The sequence below is a fragment of the Varroa destructor genome, unplaced genomic scaffold, assembly GCF_002443255.2.
Source record: "Varroa destructor unplaced genomic scaffold, Vdes_3.0 BEIS01000001.1, whole genome shotgun sequence".
In the NCBI taxonomy this organism is placed as follows: domain Eukaryota; kingdom Metazoa; phylum Arthropoda; class Arachnida; order Mesostigmata; family Varroidae; genus Varroa; species Varroa destructor.
Genome location: NW_019211454.1, coordinates 32,268,997 through 32,290,034, shown reverse-complemented (window position 1 = coordinate 32,290,034; position 21,038 = coordinate 32,268,997). Strand labels below are relative to the sequence as shown.

Here is a 21,038-nt window from a genome sequence, read left to right as displayed (position 1 = left end):
GCGACGGGCAGCAGCAAAGACGAACAAGTTTAAGACACTTGTCGTTAATTGTGCTTGGAAACAATCATAAAATATGTAGCACGGTTGAATTTCTGTCCGAAGTCGATACGGAATCGAAACTTATCACGCAAGTATAGTTAACAGAGACAAACGCTGACCGTGGTTTGTGATCTTATTACGAAAGTTAATTAGAGTAGCTACAGGACTTATTACCATACACATAATTAAGGCACCACTATCATTAGATGATTAGTAACTAAACACATAACATAATAGTTTGATCAAATTTTATATAGCTCTCCAATCGAACAGAAATTCGTTAAGCATTAAATAGAAATAATATCGCACAATATTATATCTGGGTTCCCTACGAATAAAGTTAACCGATTATTATTGGGGATATAAAATTATGGAAACAGCAATAGGTATAATAAAGCTGTTTTACTTTATTGCGGCCTGCTTAGAGTGAGCGGACATATCATTCCGTATGTCGATACGATTTGAAGTGTTTGGCTTAATGAAGCCGAACAGTCACAAACTGTAGTTAAGATAAAAGTGCCCTCAGAGCGTAGCATCGTATCGCCTGCATGCAGCTGTTAAGTGCGAGTGTATACCTCAGAGGTTCAGTTTGTTGTTTTTTCCCTTTGGGCCCTTGTGGAGTGCGCACCAATTCGAATGGACTACTCTATAGTGCCGTTTGGCCAATCATAGATATGATTTTCTCTAAGCCATATATATGATCTATATGGAATGAAAGTGTGCCACACGCACTACATAAACTATCATGCTTGCAATCACCCACTTTGTGGAGGATAGGCGACAGAAAGCTATCACTATTGTAGTTCATTTTCGATCAAATTAAACACGGGTCCTAGTTTAGCTTGTGCCTAACGTGGTACATACAAGTTCTAACGCGCTACCACTTGTTTGCACTCAAAAACGTAGCCGCTTAAATCGCTCGGTAGACGGATCTACTTCGATCCTGACCTGGTACAAATAGTAGCGAAGATCTTTTTCGTATCCAGGAATGAGTAATAGTGCCTTTCCTGCTGTCTGTATTATCCCCTTTCGGAACTGACATTGTCTTTGGGAATGCGCGCTCCCGACATTCGCGGGAAACTTTCCGCCTGTCATTGAGACTGGATAATTAGTTAATCCATACTTTTTATTGGGATATAACATATCTGTCACTGCTGCAATTATTACTCCAATTTCTACCCCTTTCAGCAATAGGAAAAGTGCAGTCCTCTTAGTCAAGCAAGCAAGTAGCGCTTATTGTCTCACTCCTACGTGTACTGTGACTCTAACTAGAACATCACAATACACGCTGGCCATGGCTAAATTGTGAACCTAGAAGGCCTTATTCAGCTGCCTATATGATCGCACGGTAAATGTGAAGGGGGTTCCAAATTGGCAAATCATAACAATTCTCCTAAACGTTTTTACTGCAATCACAGCAGCGGCACTCAACGAAGCCGATAAACATAATGGAAAAGCAGCAGGAGCTGCAGGCATCGTCACGGTCTCATACTCAATTCACGGATGAGATTCTCCCGCGTTTCCGCAGCAATGTAGAGTAAACGACATTCGTTCCCACTTTGTTTCGTCGTTCTCTGCTGGATCGTCCTGCAGACAGAAAAGGACTCAATGGGACATCGCATCTCGTTTCTCCTGCGCCCACGCGACGCTACTAATCTAAACCGCGTCGTAGATTAACAGGCCGTTGAGTCTGCTAATGCTGCAGCGACGGCCATGATACCGATATGATCGACGTATGAGCGCCTCAGTGATTGCTTCCTACCGCTGTAATGCTACCATCGCACCCAGTGCGATATAACGTCGCACGACGCCTGCAAAGGTAGGGCACTGCTGTCGTTACCGTTGCGCCAGAACCTCACGGCAAGCTTGAGGTGCATGGACCTGTCTGTTTACCCGTATGCATTCCGGCGACTAAACGTCAATCTGGGGGGCATTCGATTTTAAGCGGTGTATAGTGAATGTATTTTTGGAGTTGTACGTCTGCCACTGCCGCTAAGTATAGCGTATTCCGACGAAGTTCAATGATACTGTATAGTGTCACTAACGTGTAAATACCTTACCCTACAATCCAGCTATTCTAGCCTTCCATTTAGGTGAGCCTGCCAGTTCTCTGCACGTTGACTGCGGTAGTATTCTTTTCAAAAGTCTAATCCAAATGCTTCTCTAAAATAATGTTGGATTTTGAGAATGTTGTCGCTTGCCGTAATAGAAGGTCGATAAAGCAAAATGTATCGTGCTTCTGAAAGAACGAGAAACGAAAATAAGCAATTGACGTCTATACGTCTATGAATATGACTTCTTTAGTTAACAGAATTACCGATTTTAAATGGACTACTCAACTCCACAGGTACTGCCGCGCTCCGCAAAATGGTTTGGTCTTCATATGGCTGGCCTTCGCAGCCTATTGATAGCGCTGGGGCCGTTGGTGCGCTTGCTTGCCCAACAACATGAGTAACCTCTGTACAATCAGGCTATGTCACAATAACTACTGCCCACAGGCACAGTCCCACAATAAGTGAATAGGCCAGCGCTGGCGCCCGCGTGAACAGCAGCAAAGCAAGTAAAGCCGTTGTCAAATAACGCCGTCCACATATAATCACTATTATCAGTTGCAATCTCCGTCCCCATCAACAAAAACAACAACGACATCTACTACAGCGACGACGAAACTGTTGGTGGGGAGCAGGTCTGTGGGGCAAGCCGCTCCGCGTCCCGCCACCGCGGCAATTGATTATAATTAGTTGTGTCGTTTTGGTTGCAGCGGATGTTGATGTTGTGACGACTATTACCGCCACTGTTCTTGTAGCTATTGCTGCCGCCGCCGCCGCCATTGTTGTTATAGTTTGTTCCGCCTCGTCACGTAACTGCGTCTGTAATAGCTATGTTGGCATTGTGTATGTGCTTAAACTTTTGACAGGATTCATAGCAACTGTAGTTTCTTGATTATGTCGCCTTGTCGTTGTGGTTTATTCCCGGTAGACGCGATGAGCGTCGTCACCGGCGACGATGAGGGCCTGTTACGCGCACAGACACAAAGGAGCGATGCAGCTGGCCATTAGATCGCGGCTTAAACTAGCTTACCTAGTTAGCTGAACAGCATCCACTAAGTTACACTGAGTAAAGAGGCTACCGTACGATGATCAATGGCTACATCGATAGTCAATCGTTTCCATTATCACTTTTTTCTTGCGTCTTTCTGTAATGCGTCTCTTAATCTGATTAGTTTTAGGATTATTGTTTACGGCATGTATGTATATCGATAGTTTCAATAATTTTTATTTGAGCAACTGGAAAGTATGGGTAACGAATGCACAGCTACCAACGAAGCTTAGTCGCGGATATCCTGATGTTACTGATGTAGCAATATCTGGAATTGAACGATGTTGTTACCATTACGACCAGCGTATCATCGAAGGCGACGTGCTAATGCGGATAAACTAAACCAAGACATATCTGTCATGTACCGTGCTGCTCTTCCGTATTTGTTGGAGAGACGATTATGTCAAAAGACAGCTTTGCCAGTTATCGTCGAGCGCGAAAATAGATAGATTATAGCAAGGGGGCTTGAAACGTTTTACCCCCGCTGTATTATAGCTATCATATCATGCAGTTAGATGCAGTGATGGTATCGGTGTTCATGTCGCCAGTGAATCCTAGCATTATCTGTTTCATTACTCTTAGTATAGAGTATATAGATCCTATGTGAATTCTAAATACGTTATGAGTGAATATTTAAGAAAAAATGCATTTGAATAAATCTGTTTACTTTTCATGAATTTATTTATCTGAGCCAAGTCGTCTATGTACTTTCGAACGTACACGTAACTTTGTTTCGAACGTGAAACTGTTTTTAAATGAGTATAACTCACTACACGTATATACAGTTGTCATATTTATATGCGGTTTCACGTAGAGTATTGTTAACTGAATACCCTTTTTTTTCTGTAAAGAAATAATCTTGTTCTTTACGATTTCTTTTTTAGGCAAAAATCTAAAAAAAAAAAGGCCAACACGCAAAATGCGAGTGGTAGCGACAACAGCAGCGACGTGGAGCGTGTTACTCTGTCTCGCAGCCATCAATGTTCGCTCGGTCACGAGCGGCGATGATGTCACGGAAGCTCCTTCGGGCGACATCGAGGTTACTACTACACGTCTACACAAGTCCACGTTCCAGGAACAGCCATTTTGGACTACGACAGAATCATCCGACAAGGATGACACAGTTACAACAGCGGTTCCCGGTGCACGTCTAGCACATGCTGATATTCGGCGGGTAGGTCCTAAAGACGTCGTCTATCAGGGATCTGTAGCTACTCCGGAGCCGACAGCGCCAACGTCAACTGAAATCGTTACATCTACATCTGAGCTAATCGGTAATTCTGAAAATGCCGCGGAAGACGATGAGCAAAAGAAGCGTGAAGATGCTCCGCAGAAAGTTAGCTTTCAGGTGCTGAAGAGCGCAAATGATGCTTACCGGCCAGCTATGCAGAGCGGGCCTGCAGTGGTAAGACGGACGGAAGTGATGCAGGAAACGTACCGGGCATTACCTAACGATCCTGCTCCCACCATCGTGGACAGTGCATTTAGCCCCACCCTTGTCGAAGAAACTGGCGACACCATAAACGACAAAAGTATCGCCTCCGGAGGCATCCATTTGCCCGACCAGATAACCGATCGTGTTACGCAGACAGGCGCCGCTGCCATCACTGCCATTACTGCCGACAAAGACGCTAACGACAACAACGACAAAGCAAACGCGTCGCGATCATCATATTTAACGTATAGCGACAACGGCCAGCATTACGCCGCTGCTGTCGAAACGATCACGGCGACAGGCAAAACACCTTCCAGTTCGAAAACACCGCTTTCGATTGGGATTGCCATTAACTCGAAGCAGAATCAACAGCACCAGAAGCTAAGCGCCATTGCTGTCGCTGCACCTACACAGGAAATCAGCAACAACGGCCATTCGATAAATGGCGACCAGTCTGTCACGGATACGCCTTTTCCTTCGGCCGTTGCTATCAGTGTCAACAGCCAACAGCATCATCGTCATCCAGAAGTGGCAAGTAAATCCACACAGACTGCAACGAGGCAGACGGCGCATGACAAGAAACCTACAGATGAATCAGCGAACATCTCCGATATCGACAAAGGCAACAGCTTTACATCAACCGAGTTTCCAACAAGGGATCGTCAGACGACAGGTGACTCCAGCAGTGGATTAGTGGCGTCGATGGCAAAAGCAATGGCCACCGTCTTTGTCTCAGTAAATGCGACAAACCCTGTGCCGGCCCCCGACGTCGTGACCACTGTCCGACTGACGACGGACGACCTTTCTGGGGAAGCTAGTTCCAGCTATACGACCACCACTATTCATGATACAGGTATTACTACATCGAGCAGTAAAAGTAGCATCAACGGTCGAAATCGAACTAACGCTATTAATAGTTACCCTGCCATTAGCGGTACCGAAAATAACAGTACAATAACGGCCACAGCAACAACCGATGAAGACGACGCAGACAAAGTTCGCTCTTCTCCTTCCTCTTGTCGTTCGACTGCTGTTACCCGCGACGCCGCTGGTGGAAGAGGTACTGCTGCCGTTAATCCTGCTGCCGGAGTGCCAGCCATTACGCCAGGTAGAGGCAACAAAACTACCTCCTCAGCACCTCTGGCTGAAGCAACTCTTGAACTACGGCTTAACGAGGTCGTGGCCGTAGCAGAACATATCATTAACGGAAATACAACTTTAAGTAATAGCTTCGTCACCAGGGCGAGTAACGCGTCGTACCCTACAGTCACCGCCTCCAACACGGCCATCGTCGCAGCTGGTACAGCAGAAAGTACACTAATCAGTGCCGAAACGGCTGAATCGAAAAAAATTAGGAGAGTCAAACATGAACAACAACAACAACAACAGCGACGACGACAGCAAGAGCCGATAACGATGCAGCCGCTGCACGGCCGACACAAGCAGCGCCTCGAGCTACGCCAGCCTTCCGAGGAAAGCGACATCGGCAGTAGCCCGATGCTCAACGACGGAACAAGTGACGCGACAGAGAACTTTGACGACACCCCCGTGGAGGAACTCCCGGCCATGTCCATGATGGCCCTTAAAGCTGGTCCTTTAGTAGAGTTCAGTTACAAAGAAGGAACGCCAAAGCCACCATCGCGCAGTGAGGTGCGCGAGCCAGCCAAACCTATTGGCGAAATTACTGAGGATGATCAGGTTCAGACAGCTGATAAAGACGACACGTAAGTTTTATTACAAAAGAACTGATAGTTTTTATAGAGAGTACTCAATACTGTGTTTTAAGATAGAGAAACTCGTCTAAATTCGATTCGCGTGAACGGAGTGTTTTAAGCAATGCCAACTTAGAGGCATCGCTGGGACACGATCTTGTTTACTTTATTTTTAGGTCGAAAATTGGACATGATTTGGGTATATATACAGTTAGCTTTGAAGGAAGAATAAACATGAATAGAGATTGCGCCGAACGTTCCAGTGATATTTATAGATATAGGTTTTTTGAGTGTCTGTGTTTTTCATTGAAGCGTTCTATCGATTTGTAGTCGATCTACAACACGCTTTTTTCGCCTATGAAAATACAAAAGTCCGTTCTAATGACTGCTTTGCTAATTAGCGTATAGAATTATGTTCCCACCCGCCAAAACGGAGGCATAAAATAACTCTGAACGGCCGTTTCGCCATCATAGGAGCAGTGTATATTGCAAAGGCTTGGCAACAGCTACTGAGGCGCGATGTTTGAATTGCATGTTTTACACTTACCGAGCCGGAATCGTACCCGCAAAATAGCTTTTTGTTCTGCGTGGCGTCGTAAATATCCGACGGTCAGCATCATCATTACTAGCCTTTCTGTTACTTTTTGTTATTGTACCTGTACTGGTTTTATGGGCCCTTCACTATCTCGAATCGAATTCATGTGCAGCTTACTCAGTCGACCGACCGACCGACCGACCGATCAGGCGGTGTTCCACACCGAGCTGAATCCCATCGCCTGTTTATACTAATCACGGTCGCGTGTCCCCTTCGTCCTCCTCTTTCTCCCTATTTCTATAAATAACAAATTATCGCATGCAACGCGAACAAATGAGCGACAACGTTCGACGTAACAACGGCACCCGTCTGGCGTCACCGCTGCGAGGTTGCCCATCGCGTTCGTTTCTCGTCTCTCAATCGACGCTGTCTATCGCGCACGCCGTCCGCGCTGCCGAATGAACGAAAGCCGGAGGACCAATACTAAATTCTGCTAATAGCTTAAAGTGGCTTAAGAGAAGAGCCTAACAAAGTTCTGTCTCGGGAAGTCTATGGAACGAGGATGAAGGATATTGCAGCGGTAGCAAGGCAAATAAGGGTTAAGCGGAAGACTCCTTGTGGACTAGATAAGCAAATGAGCTAACCGAGGTTATGCAAATGCTTTACTTGCGGCCAGTCGACAATGGAGCTAGTGAGTTAACCGCTGGCAGCGGTCGCTCAAGAGAACAGCGAAACGAGTGGCCTGTTTCTATGCTGCAATCCACTACAACTCCTACGCACCTACGAGATGACCATATACCCTGCAGGCCGCTACTAGGACCACAAATGCTGCGCTGACATACTCGTATGCCAACTCGTACTACCGTTACAAGCCAACCTGAAACTAGTTTCGGAAGAAACTGCGTACCGCACCAACGCTTCTGATAATGTTTCATAAAGTTTTGTTATATGAATAATCTGTTGTAGTTGTACTCTTCGTGGCTACTGACCGGGCAAACGAGCCGATCAGGACAACTTAACAAATATTGCTACGAGGAAGTGTCCTAACGCTTTAGATGTCGCTTTTGAATGAACACTGTTCTAATATGGCGACAATAGTCATGAGGCGACCCCTAACACGGGAACGAGAGTACGTGAATTTGTTGTAATTGCTGGTGCGGGTTTTGTATTCGTGGGAACGTTGCAATGTTTGAATAATAGCGTGATTTTTTTAATAGCTTTCGTTTTAGTGAAGACGTTCACCACGTTGAATGATGCAACTTTGGTTGTCTTCATTTCAAAGGGTAACGTTGCATCTTGATTTTTATTTGTTGGCAGATTATAGTAAAGAAAAACTATATATATATATATATATGTCAGGTTCTATTATAGGTTTCCCTGTAAGTATCTGGGTTAGGTACTGCTATGCAGAAATACGGATGAGGTAAGTTATCGATTTCTCCAATATTCCCCTCACATGCACGATACTAACGAAGTTTTTTTTTTTAATATCTCTTTCCCTTTCGGTTGATTTGATCTTTTTCGCTCTGTATTTCCCCTAGCGTTTAATATTTACATTTTACGCACGTCTCTGTAGAGGAGTTCGCCGTGTTACAGCCTGAAACTGAGAGAAGGGAAAAGAATGAACGGAGGCAATGGCAATGACAATTGAATCGCAGCAGCAGCAGTGTCTAGATATGGATAACGTAAACAGATCAACGATCTCTATTTGTCTGCACGTAGATCCATTCTCCTCACGCTTGGTAAACGGGTAGTTAATGCGCTAGTCATTGCATACGGAGCCGCGTTTGTTTGCTGCAGAGGTGGGGGTTATTTCGAGGGTCGCTTTGGGGAGGTAAATAGAACTGACTTTAGCTTCTTCTGATTCATTGTAGTCAGCGCGAGGTACGCCAATCTCATCTACCCGATTTCTCGCACTCCACAAAAGTCCACAGGGACAGACTGCTGTTTTGGTAGTGTGTTAGTGCCTTGTCCCGTGCTGTACAGTAAATACACCGAGTTCATTGGGGTGCTTGGTAAAGCACTTTGTTTACAGGGCAGTAATCGTGTGGACTTCGTTGGCTCTGCGGTAATAGAAGACAATGCAAGTGTTGTTGTGATGGTAGTCATATCATTGTGGCTGGCGCTGCTCCTTTCCCAGTTGTCAAGAGTTTATTAGAGATTACTTAATAAAGCAATACCAAAACCTTGAAACAACAAACAGAAAGGAAAGTAGACTATCCGACTAAGTCACTTCAGTACATCGAGCCTTAGACGACTGTTAGAGCGCGGGGAGTACGTCCACGGATAAGGGCGAGTGTGGCGGTTCCAGAGTGTGCTATTTCGACAGAAAGCGGCACTTACATTAGAGGCCACGACAGCTTTCATCCATACTTCCGCGCTGTGCTGCTCTGTGTTTGTTCGTCTCAAGGCCCCATCAACGAAGCTGTCGATCAAATTAAAGCAAAGTTTCTGTTTACGGCTGAGCAAGGATCGTAATTAGAGCCAATTAATAAGTAAAAACACTCAAAATAAAACTATTACTAGAATGACAATGATTGGTAAAGGAGACCGTAACACAATGTGAACCATCCATGCTGCGTACTTCCACGCCTGTAACACCCGTTGGATAAGACTGGATCAAGCAGATGTGGCTATGCGATGGATATAAGTTCATACAATAACAATAATAGTAGTAAGCACCCTATACGGTTTCATACGCAACCACTTCTGCACAATAAAGTCAATGAATTGAATCTCCCACTCGGTTGCGTATCAAAGACGTACCTTTCTCTTTATATCGCTGTTGCTTACTAAATGTTTGGATTTATACGTCTTTAAGATAAACGATACTGTGTTTAGGCTATACGATTTCAAAATGCATACATTTTGCTCGCTTATGCGCGCGTCCGCTGAGGGTCGAAAGGGTGAAATTCGAACGTTCGCTTTAAGGCCGACTCAGCATGAAGTCATGCCTGTATCTAATCATATACCCATTCTATGATTTAGAGTGAAGAATAAAGAAGGCAAGACGGCACAGCTTACGTCCCACATATATCCTTACTGTTTCCACAAAGTCAAAGGCGTTCTTGGCTAATTACATTTACGTGAGGCTTTGTTTTTTAAAACAGGCCAGTTTCACCTGTATCTATTCCATTCACCCAAAAGAAATGAATGAATGCTTTGTCGGATAAATAGAGCATGCATCCTGGGCCCCTAGTTATTACGGTTTTGCCGGCCTTTTTATCACAAGTATCAGCTAATTTATAATTTAAATACAAATGATAATCAGTAATGCCATTTGTGCACGAGACGCGTTCCTTTTCCACGATCGCCTTAACCTGAGTTACTTCGTATCTTTGATTCGATCTACCTTGTTCACCCGCTTGTTTCGCTCATTGACGACCTTATACGCCGCGTCCCACTGCTATAATCCCAACGGGGATATATTTTGAAGTTATCCAGGCATACATGTTCATTACCAATACAGATCGGGATTCTGCTAGCGCATTGCGTATGTGCATAACAATCAGAAATAGGCCCTTCTAGGGCCAAGATTTCATGAGCGTAGGTCAAAAGCTAGAAAATCACGAAAAGGAAGAAATGGTTAAGCCCTCCGAGTTTTGGTTGTCGACGATCCTGACGGCCAAGCATATATATATATATATATATATATATATATATATATATATATATATATAGTGAGATCTCAAACAAAACGCTGATTCTGTACTCCCCCACGCTACAGAATGGAGCAGAACAAATGAGACAAAATTGGTCAAATTTTACTCAAGATATACAAAATTTGAGAAATGAAATGTATGTAATTTACGTTACGGAAGAATAAAAGCAGCTAAATGAAGCGAATTAAGGTGATCACAAAAACCTGTTATTAATGTATCGTCAACACAATGGCATTTATTCGTCTTTGATAATACAGATTCAACAAAAAAAAATATATATATAGTCATTTATATGCTTGTACGGCCATTAGTTACAACACTGATCAAATGAAAGATTAAAAACAATGCATAGTCGCTCAGCCTGCGATAGAATCAGTGCACTAGGCTTCCAACCGAAGGCACCAGGCGGCGGGGTTTCTTCCCCAACTATTAAAAATACACCCTTCGCTAGATCTATGGAAGCGACCATTTATACATAATTTGTGGTGAAAGCCCCGGATCGCGAATCGGGTAACTGCGTGATGGTTTGTCCGCCTCGACTCTTTCGAGTCATTGCCTCTCACTGCTCACGTGCTGAAAAATTTGCCGTCTATTTGAAACGTTCAGACTAAGGCCTTGCTTGCCGGAAGTCTAAAACGAGGTCCCATATCCGCGATCCTAGCTCTTCTTTTTGAATTTTACGGCCTCCGTTCTATCCAGGTTAGCCGTTAATCCCAATTCCGGTACTGCCGTATGAAGCCTACACAGAACCTGTTGCACTTCAAATCTGCTGGCTGCAGATTACCAAGTTATCCGCATAGATAATAACTTCAAGTAGATTCTTTTGATTTTATATTCCGTCAGGTATATCTTTAAGTAAGACCGAGGATACACGAAGGCTCAGATTGTCACGTTAGACCAGGCAAACCGTTTGGCTGTAGAAGGTAGTTTCCCTACTTCATCATCAACGTCTGTATTGCTCTCCTGTACGGTCGCTGGCAGCAGGGCGAGCAGACTCCATAGTGCACCCACATACGCCAAGATACGCAGAAGCAGGTCTTTCGGTGCAGGCTAGAATACGTCCTTAAAATCAACAAAACTCCACGTATAAAGGGCTTACTGGATTGTTGCACGCTTTTTTATGCTCGCCATCAGCAAGGTGCATACTGTTTCCAGCGAGCATTTTCTCCGAAATCAACACTGGTCGTTCGCTGTAGCTTTTTTGCTCGCCAAAGAAGCGGACAGTCTTGGTCAGCAAACCGGCAAGCAACATATGCTGTTCCCAACGGTTCCACGCGATGAAGATGATACAAATAGCTCATTTTTACGTTTGAAAATCCTCAATAGCAATCTTTCAACAGAAACAATAAGCCAGTAGAGTGCCGACATGTAGACCCTCATGAAAGACTGCAATCTAGTAAAAGGCCAGGACGAGGGTCATCAACATTTTCATGCTGATAATACATTACATTCCCAAGCCTGTGTTGTAGGGCACTATCGTGCTGATCTTCAGGAAGCATTGTCTTCTGTTCGTTTATGCTCAACTGAAGCTCGCATATGCCACCTATTCACTAAACCTAGTATCTTAACGCAACTAGGCTCATTATTCAAACGGGAGTTTAAATAAGGTAAAACTTCGGACGATAGATTAACGTTCACCTTTGTACTTTATGTGAAGGTCAAGATATCTCGAATTAATTCATCGGTAGCACTTGCTCAAATATATTGATGCTCTACATGGCCAGCATGTGATGACCTAGAATTTGATGAGGGAAACGTTAACGTGGTCATCTATGACTAACAAAGCTGATCAGGTCAGTTAACTACCATGAGAGGGGTTGTACCTACAGCCAAATTGCCATCCCTGTCTGTTTAGCTAATCTCTTTAATTAGTTACGAATCAGGCTAAAAGAAATGCTAAATCCTTTCAGCTGAGACCAGCCTCTAGGCATCTAATGTTTTTTCGACAAAAATCATTAATTATACGTTGTTGATCTATTATCTTCTCTTCATCATTATTTGTTGGAATTGCTTTCAACATTGCGTCGCCACGTGACTATCATGCCTATCTATGACAAACGTGTCAGAAGCCTAAAGGCAATTATTTGGGCTTCAAAACCGGTACGGTCGACAAACTATTTTCCTCTGTCGCTGTCACTGTTGCTATGGCACGTTGTGACCATGCGGCCCCTACCACCTACCCACCGTGACAGATGTTAGCGTGTCTTCATACCTTAAAGCTAGAAGTTAACGCTAGTAGTCAGTAAGGTCCCAGCAACAATAAGCCAGCAGGCACCAGGAACGATTTATACGGCATTCTTTTATATATATATATATAATTTTTGCCTTATACCCTTAGGTGCTTGTTTGAGTAGGTATAGGATTCGACTCTAAGAAGCAAGTATAACTCATTCGATCCGCCATCCATTTGTGTCTATTTTACTTGGCCTTGATTTCTTCATAGAAAACTTCTCACCTAGTGTTACAGTTGCTCTTTCGAAAATAATAGTCGAACCTTTCTTACTGTCACCGCAAGCCTACAAACACAAATCAATTGCTACAGCCGAAGTTCATTGAGGTTAATCTCAACGTCACTTCACGAACAGAGGTATATACTGTAATATAAATTCCGTTTCTCGTCATACGGGGACATATTGATCTTACCAGCAGAATCGTAATGTTGGCATGGGCCCCATTCATTTTCAAGGATGTTCTAAATTTATGCACATAGATGACAGACGGTTTATCCACACAATTGAAAATTACCTGAAGCGAAACTAATTTGTCCTTGACAAAATAGCGGATATTTTCAATCTGGGACTGCTGACGCTGTTGCTTGATCAAGAAAGTGTTTCGTTTCTGCTAGAAAACGATCATCGGCCATCGATTAGTTGGTCCGGAACAGCGGCCCTGTGAACCATAGATGGCTTGGATGATGTTATGACTGTCAGCTGATAATTCTGCGGTATCCCTTAGCTTGTTGTCTCCTAATTACCGAGTATCTCACTATTTTAACCACTAGCCCATTCGAGCTTTTGAGAGACGTTCGTCATATATAGATTTTATTTGTTTGGTTTATCTTTCGAGGGGAGAATGTCGAAACAGATCTAAGTTACTTGGAGTCCCACCAACTGCCCGACACTGGAACGGCAAACATCTAAAATAAGCAGCTGATCAGCAGGAAAGTTTATTTTTGATTCGTCGGTTTCCATTTAAATAGTAACTTCGCATAAATCGACCGCAAGTTAACAGAGCCTTTCATAGGTTTATGAAAGTGAACGGTCTAGACAGAATTGTAAACCTTTTGCAACCCGTAATTGCTTATCGAATGTCTAGTATAGGGGATACAGAGGCACACAACAGTGCCATCACAGCGGCGACACCATTTGCCTATAATATGACAAGATTTTCCCTTAGCTGGTTTATTGTACAACGCGTTTTCCGAAAACAGCACAGAACCCGCACAGTCTTTTAATACGTTCCATGTGCGTAATCTTTAAGGAAGGTGGCGCAGTTGGATATCTGTGGGTCAAATACGGCCATGACTTTGGTTCCCGTGACAACGACAATACGTCTGTTCCCCTTCCCTCACGTAAAAAGATTATTGCCATGAAATCATCGCTATTTGACAGGGTGATTATTTCATATATTGAAGGCTGATCCTCCTCTGGCTGGCCGATGACTATTTTGTATAGCTAAATTGCAATAGGTAATTAATGAACTTTGTATCTGTTGTGTAGTAAGTTGGAACTGCAGTGTTATTTTTAATATCGATTTTGCTACATTTTATGATTCGCGTGTGTGCGTACCTGTTTTCAGCTCGTTTAGAAAACTGATTTATGACAATATCATGAACTTTATTTGCTTTGATCCGTCACAAATTTAATTCCTGGTACAAATATCTTGTCAGCCTTCGTGTATCAAACCGCCCAAAAGGTAAAACTGGCTTAGTTTTTTTTTCTGCGAAGGACGCATTTATCAAGGGAAGAATTAACACATATTAACTATGTATAATGCTAAACGTGTGCGTAGGAGATCTATCTGCAAGGAAGCTAAATAAGAAAAGACTATTCGGACGAGAGAGATTCTTACCGAGAGGTGGTAACGTACACTACAGTGCTCCTTTGAAACTGAAAAGATGAGCGTGGCGCAAGCGAAGTGCTCAGACCTGTGAGACAGGTTTTTCCAAAGTTCCCGATCGGAGATAAACTGGCAGACCACCATTCAATGTAGGCGTATGCCGAAGAGTGTTGTCGTTCATTAGATAGCGCAGATGGCTATCATAGGGTCATGAGTCTGCCATAAATGCGTATCGTTGATTCTATGGCAGTATGATGGGCTTCGAGCGATTGATTCTCCGTGAAAAAATCATCAGTATTTGTGTCTCGATGTTGGTAATAGCAGCGCTATGAAACTCATACGTGCAGCTGCATATTATCTTGATGCCCGAGAGCGGGTTTGCATTCGGTGATACCTACATCGACAGGTCATAAACCACACCTAACCCAATGTACAAAAGAACTCCATGACGACGGAACTCAGCCGGAGGCCACTGATACCTTATGAACTCGTTCGCCAATTCCAGCGACAGTTGAATTATTTGTATGTACCTCATCTCGTCTCCTGGATGGAAACTAGTTCATTATATAATACCTATCGCCACACCTGCAAATGACACACATTAGTGTTTTAGGAACCGTGCGGTTTCTTTGCTCTGAACAACGACGAAATCTGCCAAATAAGCTGGTCCTTAGTTATTCATATCGTACTATGGTCGAAGGACCTACGACGTGTATGAGAACGATATCTAATTCCTTTTGCAGCAACATCATCCCTGACGTATTTCTATCGTTGCTCGTCAGCGTCGTATCTACAGCGAACATTTCCTGGATACTATTAGACTGTTTGCAAATGCGAAACTAACTAAATTGATACATTATATAAGTCCTGCAAGTTAACAGTACTAATATTTTATCTACTCGAAGACTGAAGGTAATTTTGTTTGTACTATTTCAGCTACATATGATCCATTGATCTATTCCGAATTTAGGACAATGTTTCATTGTCAGCTCTGAAAATACTTCGATTTTAGAATTTATCAGCACGATTTATTAACTTATTACGGTGATTGATATCAGTGAAAATAGGAATCTAAAAGGACCAATTAAATATGCGTCTTAAAGAAAACTCTGTAGATAGATATTGGTGCAACAAGTCACATGAAAGAAGAAATACACACACACACACACACATATATATATATATATATATGTATCGAGATAGAGAGAGAAAGAAAGAGCTAGTGTTAACCGTTTGGTACTTCGTAATTTTAGATGTTTTATAAAAAAAAAAAACCCAAAACACCTTTTTGCAACGTCAAATATGAATGTTCATTGGCTCGTTAGTTTTTTTGATAGCTGTCAAGTCATAGTGTAGCGACGACGTCGTCATCGCGGCTTTCGGCCTTGGCAACCATCGATATCTTGTTCCTTCAGTGAACCTTTCTCTCACCCTATCTGTTTCACTCGCTTCTCCCGTTTGCCAAAAATATCGTGTTTCGCTTGTGTCGTACGTGCATACCTTATGGAACACCTGTACTGCCAGCCCAGCTCAATCGAAGAGAATCAAAATGGCAAAGACGAAGGGCAAATATCGAAACCAAAAGAGAAACTATCGCATGGTCTGAGGCGGAGGCACGAGTGGCCATTAGCGAGTGGTTTATGGAAGCAAGGTTTCCCAGCGATTCTGCGATCAGCGAAGGGCTGACGCACAATAACAAACGATTTTCCCCTTGTTTCCATTGACCTATAAGTAAATTACTAGATGCAGATGGGACCGATGCCGATGGGCGCGGGCGAAATGGAGGAGCGCACTTCAAGCAACCGGTGCTGTATAATACAGTAATAGGTACACACTAGTGTAAATTCCCAGTACAGGAATTTTCAGCATAGGTTGTTACCGGTATTTTGCGAGCCGGTCCGTCTATCTACACTCCACTAAACGAGTAGGATAACTCCGATTCATTTTCCCATGCGCTGGGTAATCTTTATTGCCACTACCAACGGCTGTCGCGATGTCAGCCCTCAACGATCACACTTGATGCTCCCACGAGGGTTTTCTACCCTAAGCCGCCTGCGCGTTGTCCATTCGGTGATGATCGGTAGACAGCGACGAGGCTGGAGACAGGAGCTATAATTTCTGTTGAGATTTGTTCTGCATCTACTGATATTTTCGCTGTATGCGGGACACAGTTTCAATCGTATGGCGTTATTCCAGCGATACGACAGTATCATGTTTTATAGTATAGCGCTCGTCTGATTTACCTCTACACAGGTGAAGAGAGAAACGGAGACAAAAGACGTCACCTATTACATATCGATCCATCTCGACACTGTTTAACGCCTACTTCAGTGTTCTGCGCAGTCTATTCCACCTAAGATTTCTGCCATTGATAGCATGACAGAAATGCAAAAGCTCAAATGCGGTGGCCGACGGTTTTGTCAAAAGGATAAACTAGTCGGGTTTATTGGGTCGCTGACACTGAATAATGGGTGTGAATGGGCCATAGCTAAATCTATAGTGCCCTACGTACCGAACCGGCCGTCAAACAGGCTGATGTATTGAGGTTAGTTGATAATGTTGCGATAAACGTTCATAGTAGCAGGGCCTTTTCTAGTTATGGCTTGCATAGTTCATTTGTGTGTGTTCGAACGGAAACCAACTTAGACGTTATATCGGTATGGTGGTACGAAAATAACGTCAGCTAACGAACAGGCAATCGGTAATGCGTTCGAATTTTTGTCAACAAACCCTTATCTAGAATGAGAAGCGGGGTGACGCAAAATATCAGCCGCAATGTATCTGCCTCACAAATGATTATTATTGTTTTTTTTATCATTTTTTTTTTCTCTTGGTGTTGTTATTTGAGCGGTGGCAAATTTCTGCGAATACTAAATTGGATTCGTAAAGAACGTTTTAGTTGAGAGTGGATGACCGTTAGCTCTTAGACGTTCTGCAGATTGTCTTTATGACCGAATGCTGATGTCGGTAGGTTCTGCGAGAAGCTATTATGGGAGATGCAAACGTACTACTCAGGCGATAAATTTTTCAGCCTAGACAACACATACGTAGGCATGCGCGAAGTTCTACATCTGCGTTCGCCAACATCGGGTGGTACCGTCTAGTGGTAGTCTAATGTAATATGGAGTCAGACTTTAGCATCTATATAAGTTGAACTGGTTGACTTCGCATTCGAATTATGATGGATCCTTTTTTAATGGATGCCCTTTATTAAATTTCGTGTTAGATTAACACGCGTGCATTTACCAGTTGAGAGAACATATATATGCAGATAACATACGGGCAATATACTGCCCAAGATGGACACGTTCGTAGATTGTATGTGTTCTTTATGATTTCGTCTTTATAAGACACATGTAGAGCAATGCCAGTAAGTGATTGGGCATAACCACAGAATGAGGGTCGGCTGATTTAATGAACGGTGCCAGGATACAGGGTTCCCGAACATTGCCATGAAACAGTAACGTGGCGGGCTCGTTTAAATGAGGATTAGCCCGCTTTTTGTTAGAACGATTGAGAAATTGCGCCATGATAAACTGTATCACTATGTGTTATGTTTATTATTATTATTACAATTATTAACGTCATATATTTGTACACTGTCTTCTTAAGCTTATTGAAGTTAGCTAAGTTAGCTTTTATACAAATAGTTTTGAATAATATGCGTTGACCTACTACGGTTACAAAACGTTTGAAAGCATGTCGGCTCTAAAAATTATATTGTTTATCTAGTTCATACTATTTATTATTGTTGTTATTATACTCTACGTATTGGAAATGATCATGTTGAAGTTGTCAGTGTGATAATATACGTCTATTTATACAGTTTCACGATAGCGACGTTAAAATCATCTTACTGTTGTCATGCGCCTGCAAATAGGCCATACTTTTGCGTATGGGACATGAAGCGAGCGCGTGGTCACTTTCAAAATCTGTTTAGGCCACCATAGCTAAAGGGTACAGCGTTCTTAACAAACCATAACGCAGATTAGCTCGATCTGGAACGAATATGTGGATAAGTGGCTTATCAATACATAATCAACCAAATAATAGCAACATTGACAAGCTGAACTCCTCTTCGGCCCATTTCTACATGCAATGTAAATAAAAATAGCCTTTCAATAAAGCAATCTATAAAACTATAATCGTTTGAAAGTTGGCTGACATGGTAATATGGGTCCTATGGACATTTTGGATAGGATTCATCCATTTATCGGTCAAAATACAAAAAGTCGACTCATTATTAGCTCGTCCGGGTATATTTAATGCATCGAAGATGTTAGGTAACTTTCAAACCACGCGATACTAGTGGCCAAATTCGATACATAGGTGTAGTCCTAAAAGCTGACTGGGTTTCATGTCATAATCATCAGTCGTAGCTCATAGAAAGCATGAAGCTAGGGCTTAGTGTGGATACTGAGCAAAGCAAGAAGCCCCATAGTGACACAGTTTCTTATCATACAGCGCAATCATTTTAAGAACTGAAATTAGCGGATTAAAAACCGTAGAGGAACGGACTAGGCCTGAACATTTCAGAAGGAGAACCAGTTGCTTTGAGCACGGAAGCTTTCGAGCAAAAAAAACGCATGGGCAATGCACTACCTATGTGCTCAATATTGCATTTCTTCAAACGCATAGCACAAAATCGTGACGGTCACAGTGAAGAAAGAAAAAAGCAAACAAAAATCCCTTCTGCATAAAGCGGGTCCATGGCAGATTAAGACAAGCGTAGCACACTTTGCGCAACCACTGCCACAAAAAGCAGCCTGGAACAGATCGGCGTAACATGGCTTAGCTCTGGCTATGCGCCAGAAGAAGATTAGACGAAAAAAGTGTCTTCATATTTAAGTTAAGTCCATGTAACTTCGATTGCTTCTATACCATAGAGGGGGATAAAGAGGGCTATATGTGCCCTAACGTACTGTTGATTCCCTCGAATCAGGATTCGATACCGATATTAAGAGTGAAAATGCTCGTCACAGCTATATGGTATCGCAAAACCGCCAGAGTGCTGCCTTTAGTGAAGGTACAATATAAGGCAATATGTCAAACATGGTTGTTTTATTATATACAGTTTAAAAGTTACTAAAGTTTTACTCGACCCGGAAAACATCATAAATCCTGCCTGTTACTGCTTTCACATTATGTAGCTGCTATCATTTTTTTCCAAAAGGTTTATTATTAAGTTGTGTGTAACTAGCGCTTCGTTTTGAACAGTATCGAATGACTATTTGTCGGTGTTCACGTCTGCCTTGTTTTAGGCAGCATACAACTTGGTTCAAACAAGGTTGTGTGTGGCTAAATATATGGTCCGCTGGGTAGGCTCTATGTTTCAAGTTAGGCGTCCCATTAAATGGCTGGCCCTTAGCACGAAACAAAGAGTGCCCATGCGCGGGTTCCAACCTAGATCACAACCTGATTAGCACGCAAATACGTTATCCACTGATATATCATCGCAGAGGGACCTGCTGCGTGCGCTGGGTCGAGGCTACCTGACCTATTGCTATTAGAGGAAAGCGGATTCAGAAATCCCCAGCGTAGAAGAACGCCGGCCGCCGTACTTGGTTTACGTGTTCGCCTGCTACAACGAGGTGTCAAGCGAATGGATGAGGATCGGGGAAGATGAGAATGATCGCCTCTTGCTGGTATTGGCGAGTGTATTCTGTCATCCTTCGCTGTTTGGTAGTCCTCGGATTTTCAGCCGTTGTACGTGCCGCAAGCAACCCGGTAGCTTGCTAGCAGCCAATGAATAACAGACAGTCAGTGATGCAGATAAAGTAGTTTACAGATGAAACGGGGTTGTGATTTAGCTGATTCAAACGTTAGCGAGCTCGCACGCCAATTGGCCTGCCTATACAAGGGGGTGAAAAATTTCATCCTGTCTGTAAGTAATCGAGGCTCAAATATACATTCCTTTATATTTTCCTCTATCACGAAGGTGATCAACTATAATACGAGTAAAACGTTTTTTGACAATGGCCAGAGAGAGAAATGCGTCTCTCTCACTATCGTGAAGAAGGTTTGCTTCCAAAAGTAAGATCAGCACAGATCAATGTACGATTCTGGGTGGCACTGTAAATTATAATGTAATGTTACTGACCGCATTACCTTTGTTCAGCTTTAGTTTTGAGGCGCATGACTATCCTAACTGAGAATTTATCCAAGTAGATTTTAAGCGATGGATGCGCATTATTAGTACGTCTGTACACACATTCAGCTACGGTGCTTGGCCCGGTGAAATTGTCAAAGCGGTAATTCAAATACCCAATAGTTCGTAAAATAATGATAGGCTCACTTAATGCATTTCCCTACATTTTAATCAGTTCACTGGAAAGTTGTACGAAAGCCAGTTTAGATTCGAGACCTTTGACAAAAACGTTTGAAGTCGACACAAACAGGCCTTCGTTTCACTCCTCCATCTACAATAAATACGTAGGCATACATTTGTTCTACTTTGAGAACGGAACTTGAAAAAGGAGCTGTTTTTTTCCTATATT

At 43.0% G+C, this 21,038-nt stretch overlaps 1 protein-coding gene across 12 annotated transcripts in view; it reads left to right on the top strand.

Moving 5' to 3' along the window:
- Positions 1–21,038, top strand: part of LOC111249322 (uncharacterized) — a 149,260-nt gene that overhangs the window by 119,153 nt on the left and 9,069 nt on the right. For all 12 annotated transcript variants that reach the window (XM_086977629.1, XM_086977619.1, XM_022803050.2 and 9 more), the window contains one exon: positions 4,023–6,297. In XM_086977629.1, coding sequence (XP_086833755.1) covers positions 4,058–6,297 — 2,240 coding nt within the window. In that variant the 5' untranslated portion in view covers positions 4,023–4,057. The remainder of the gene's footprint in view (positions 1–4,022; positions 6,298–21,038) is intronic.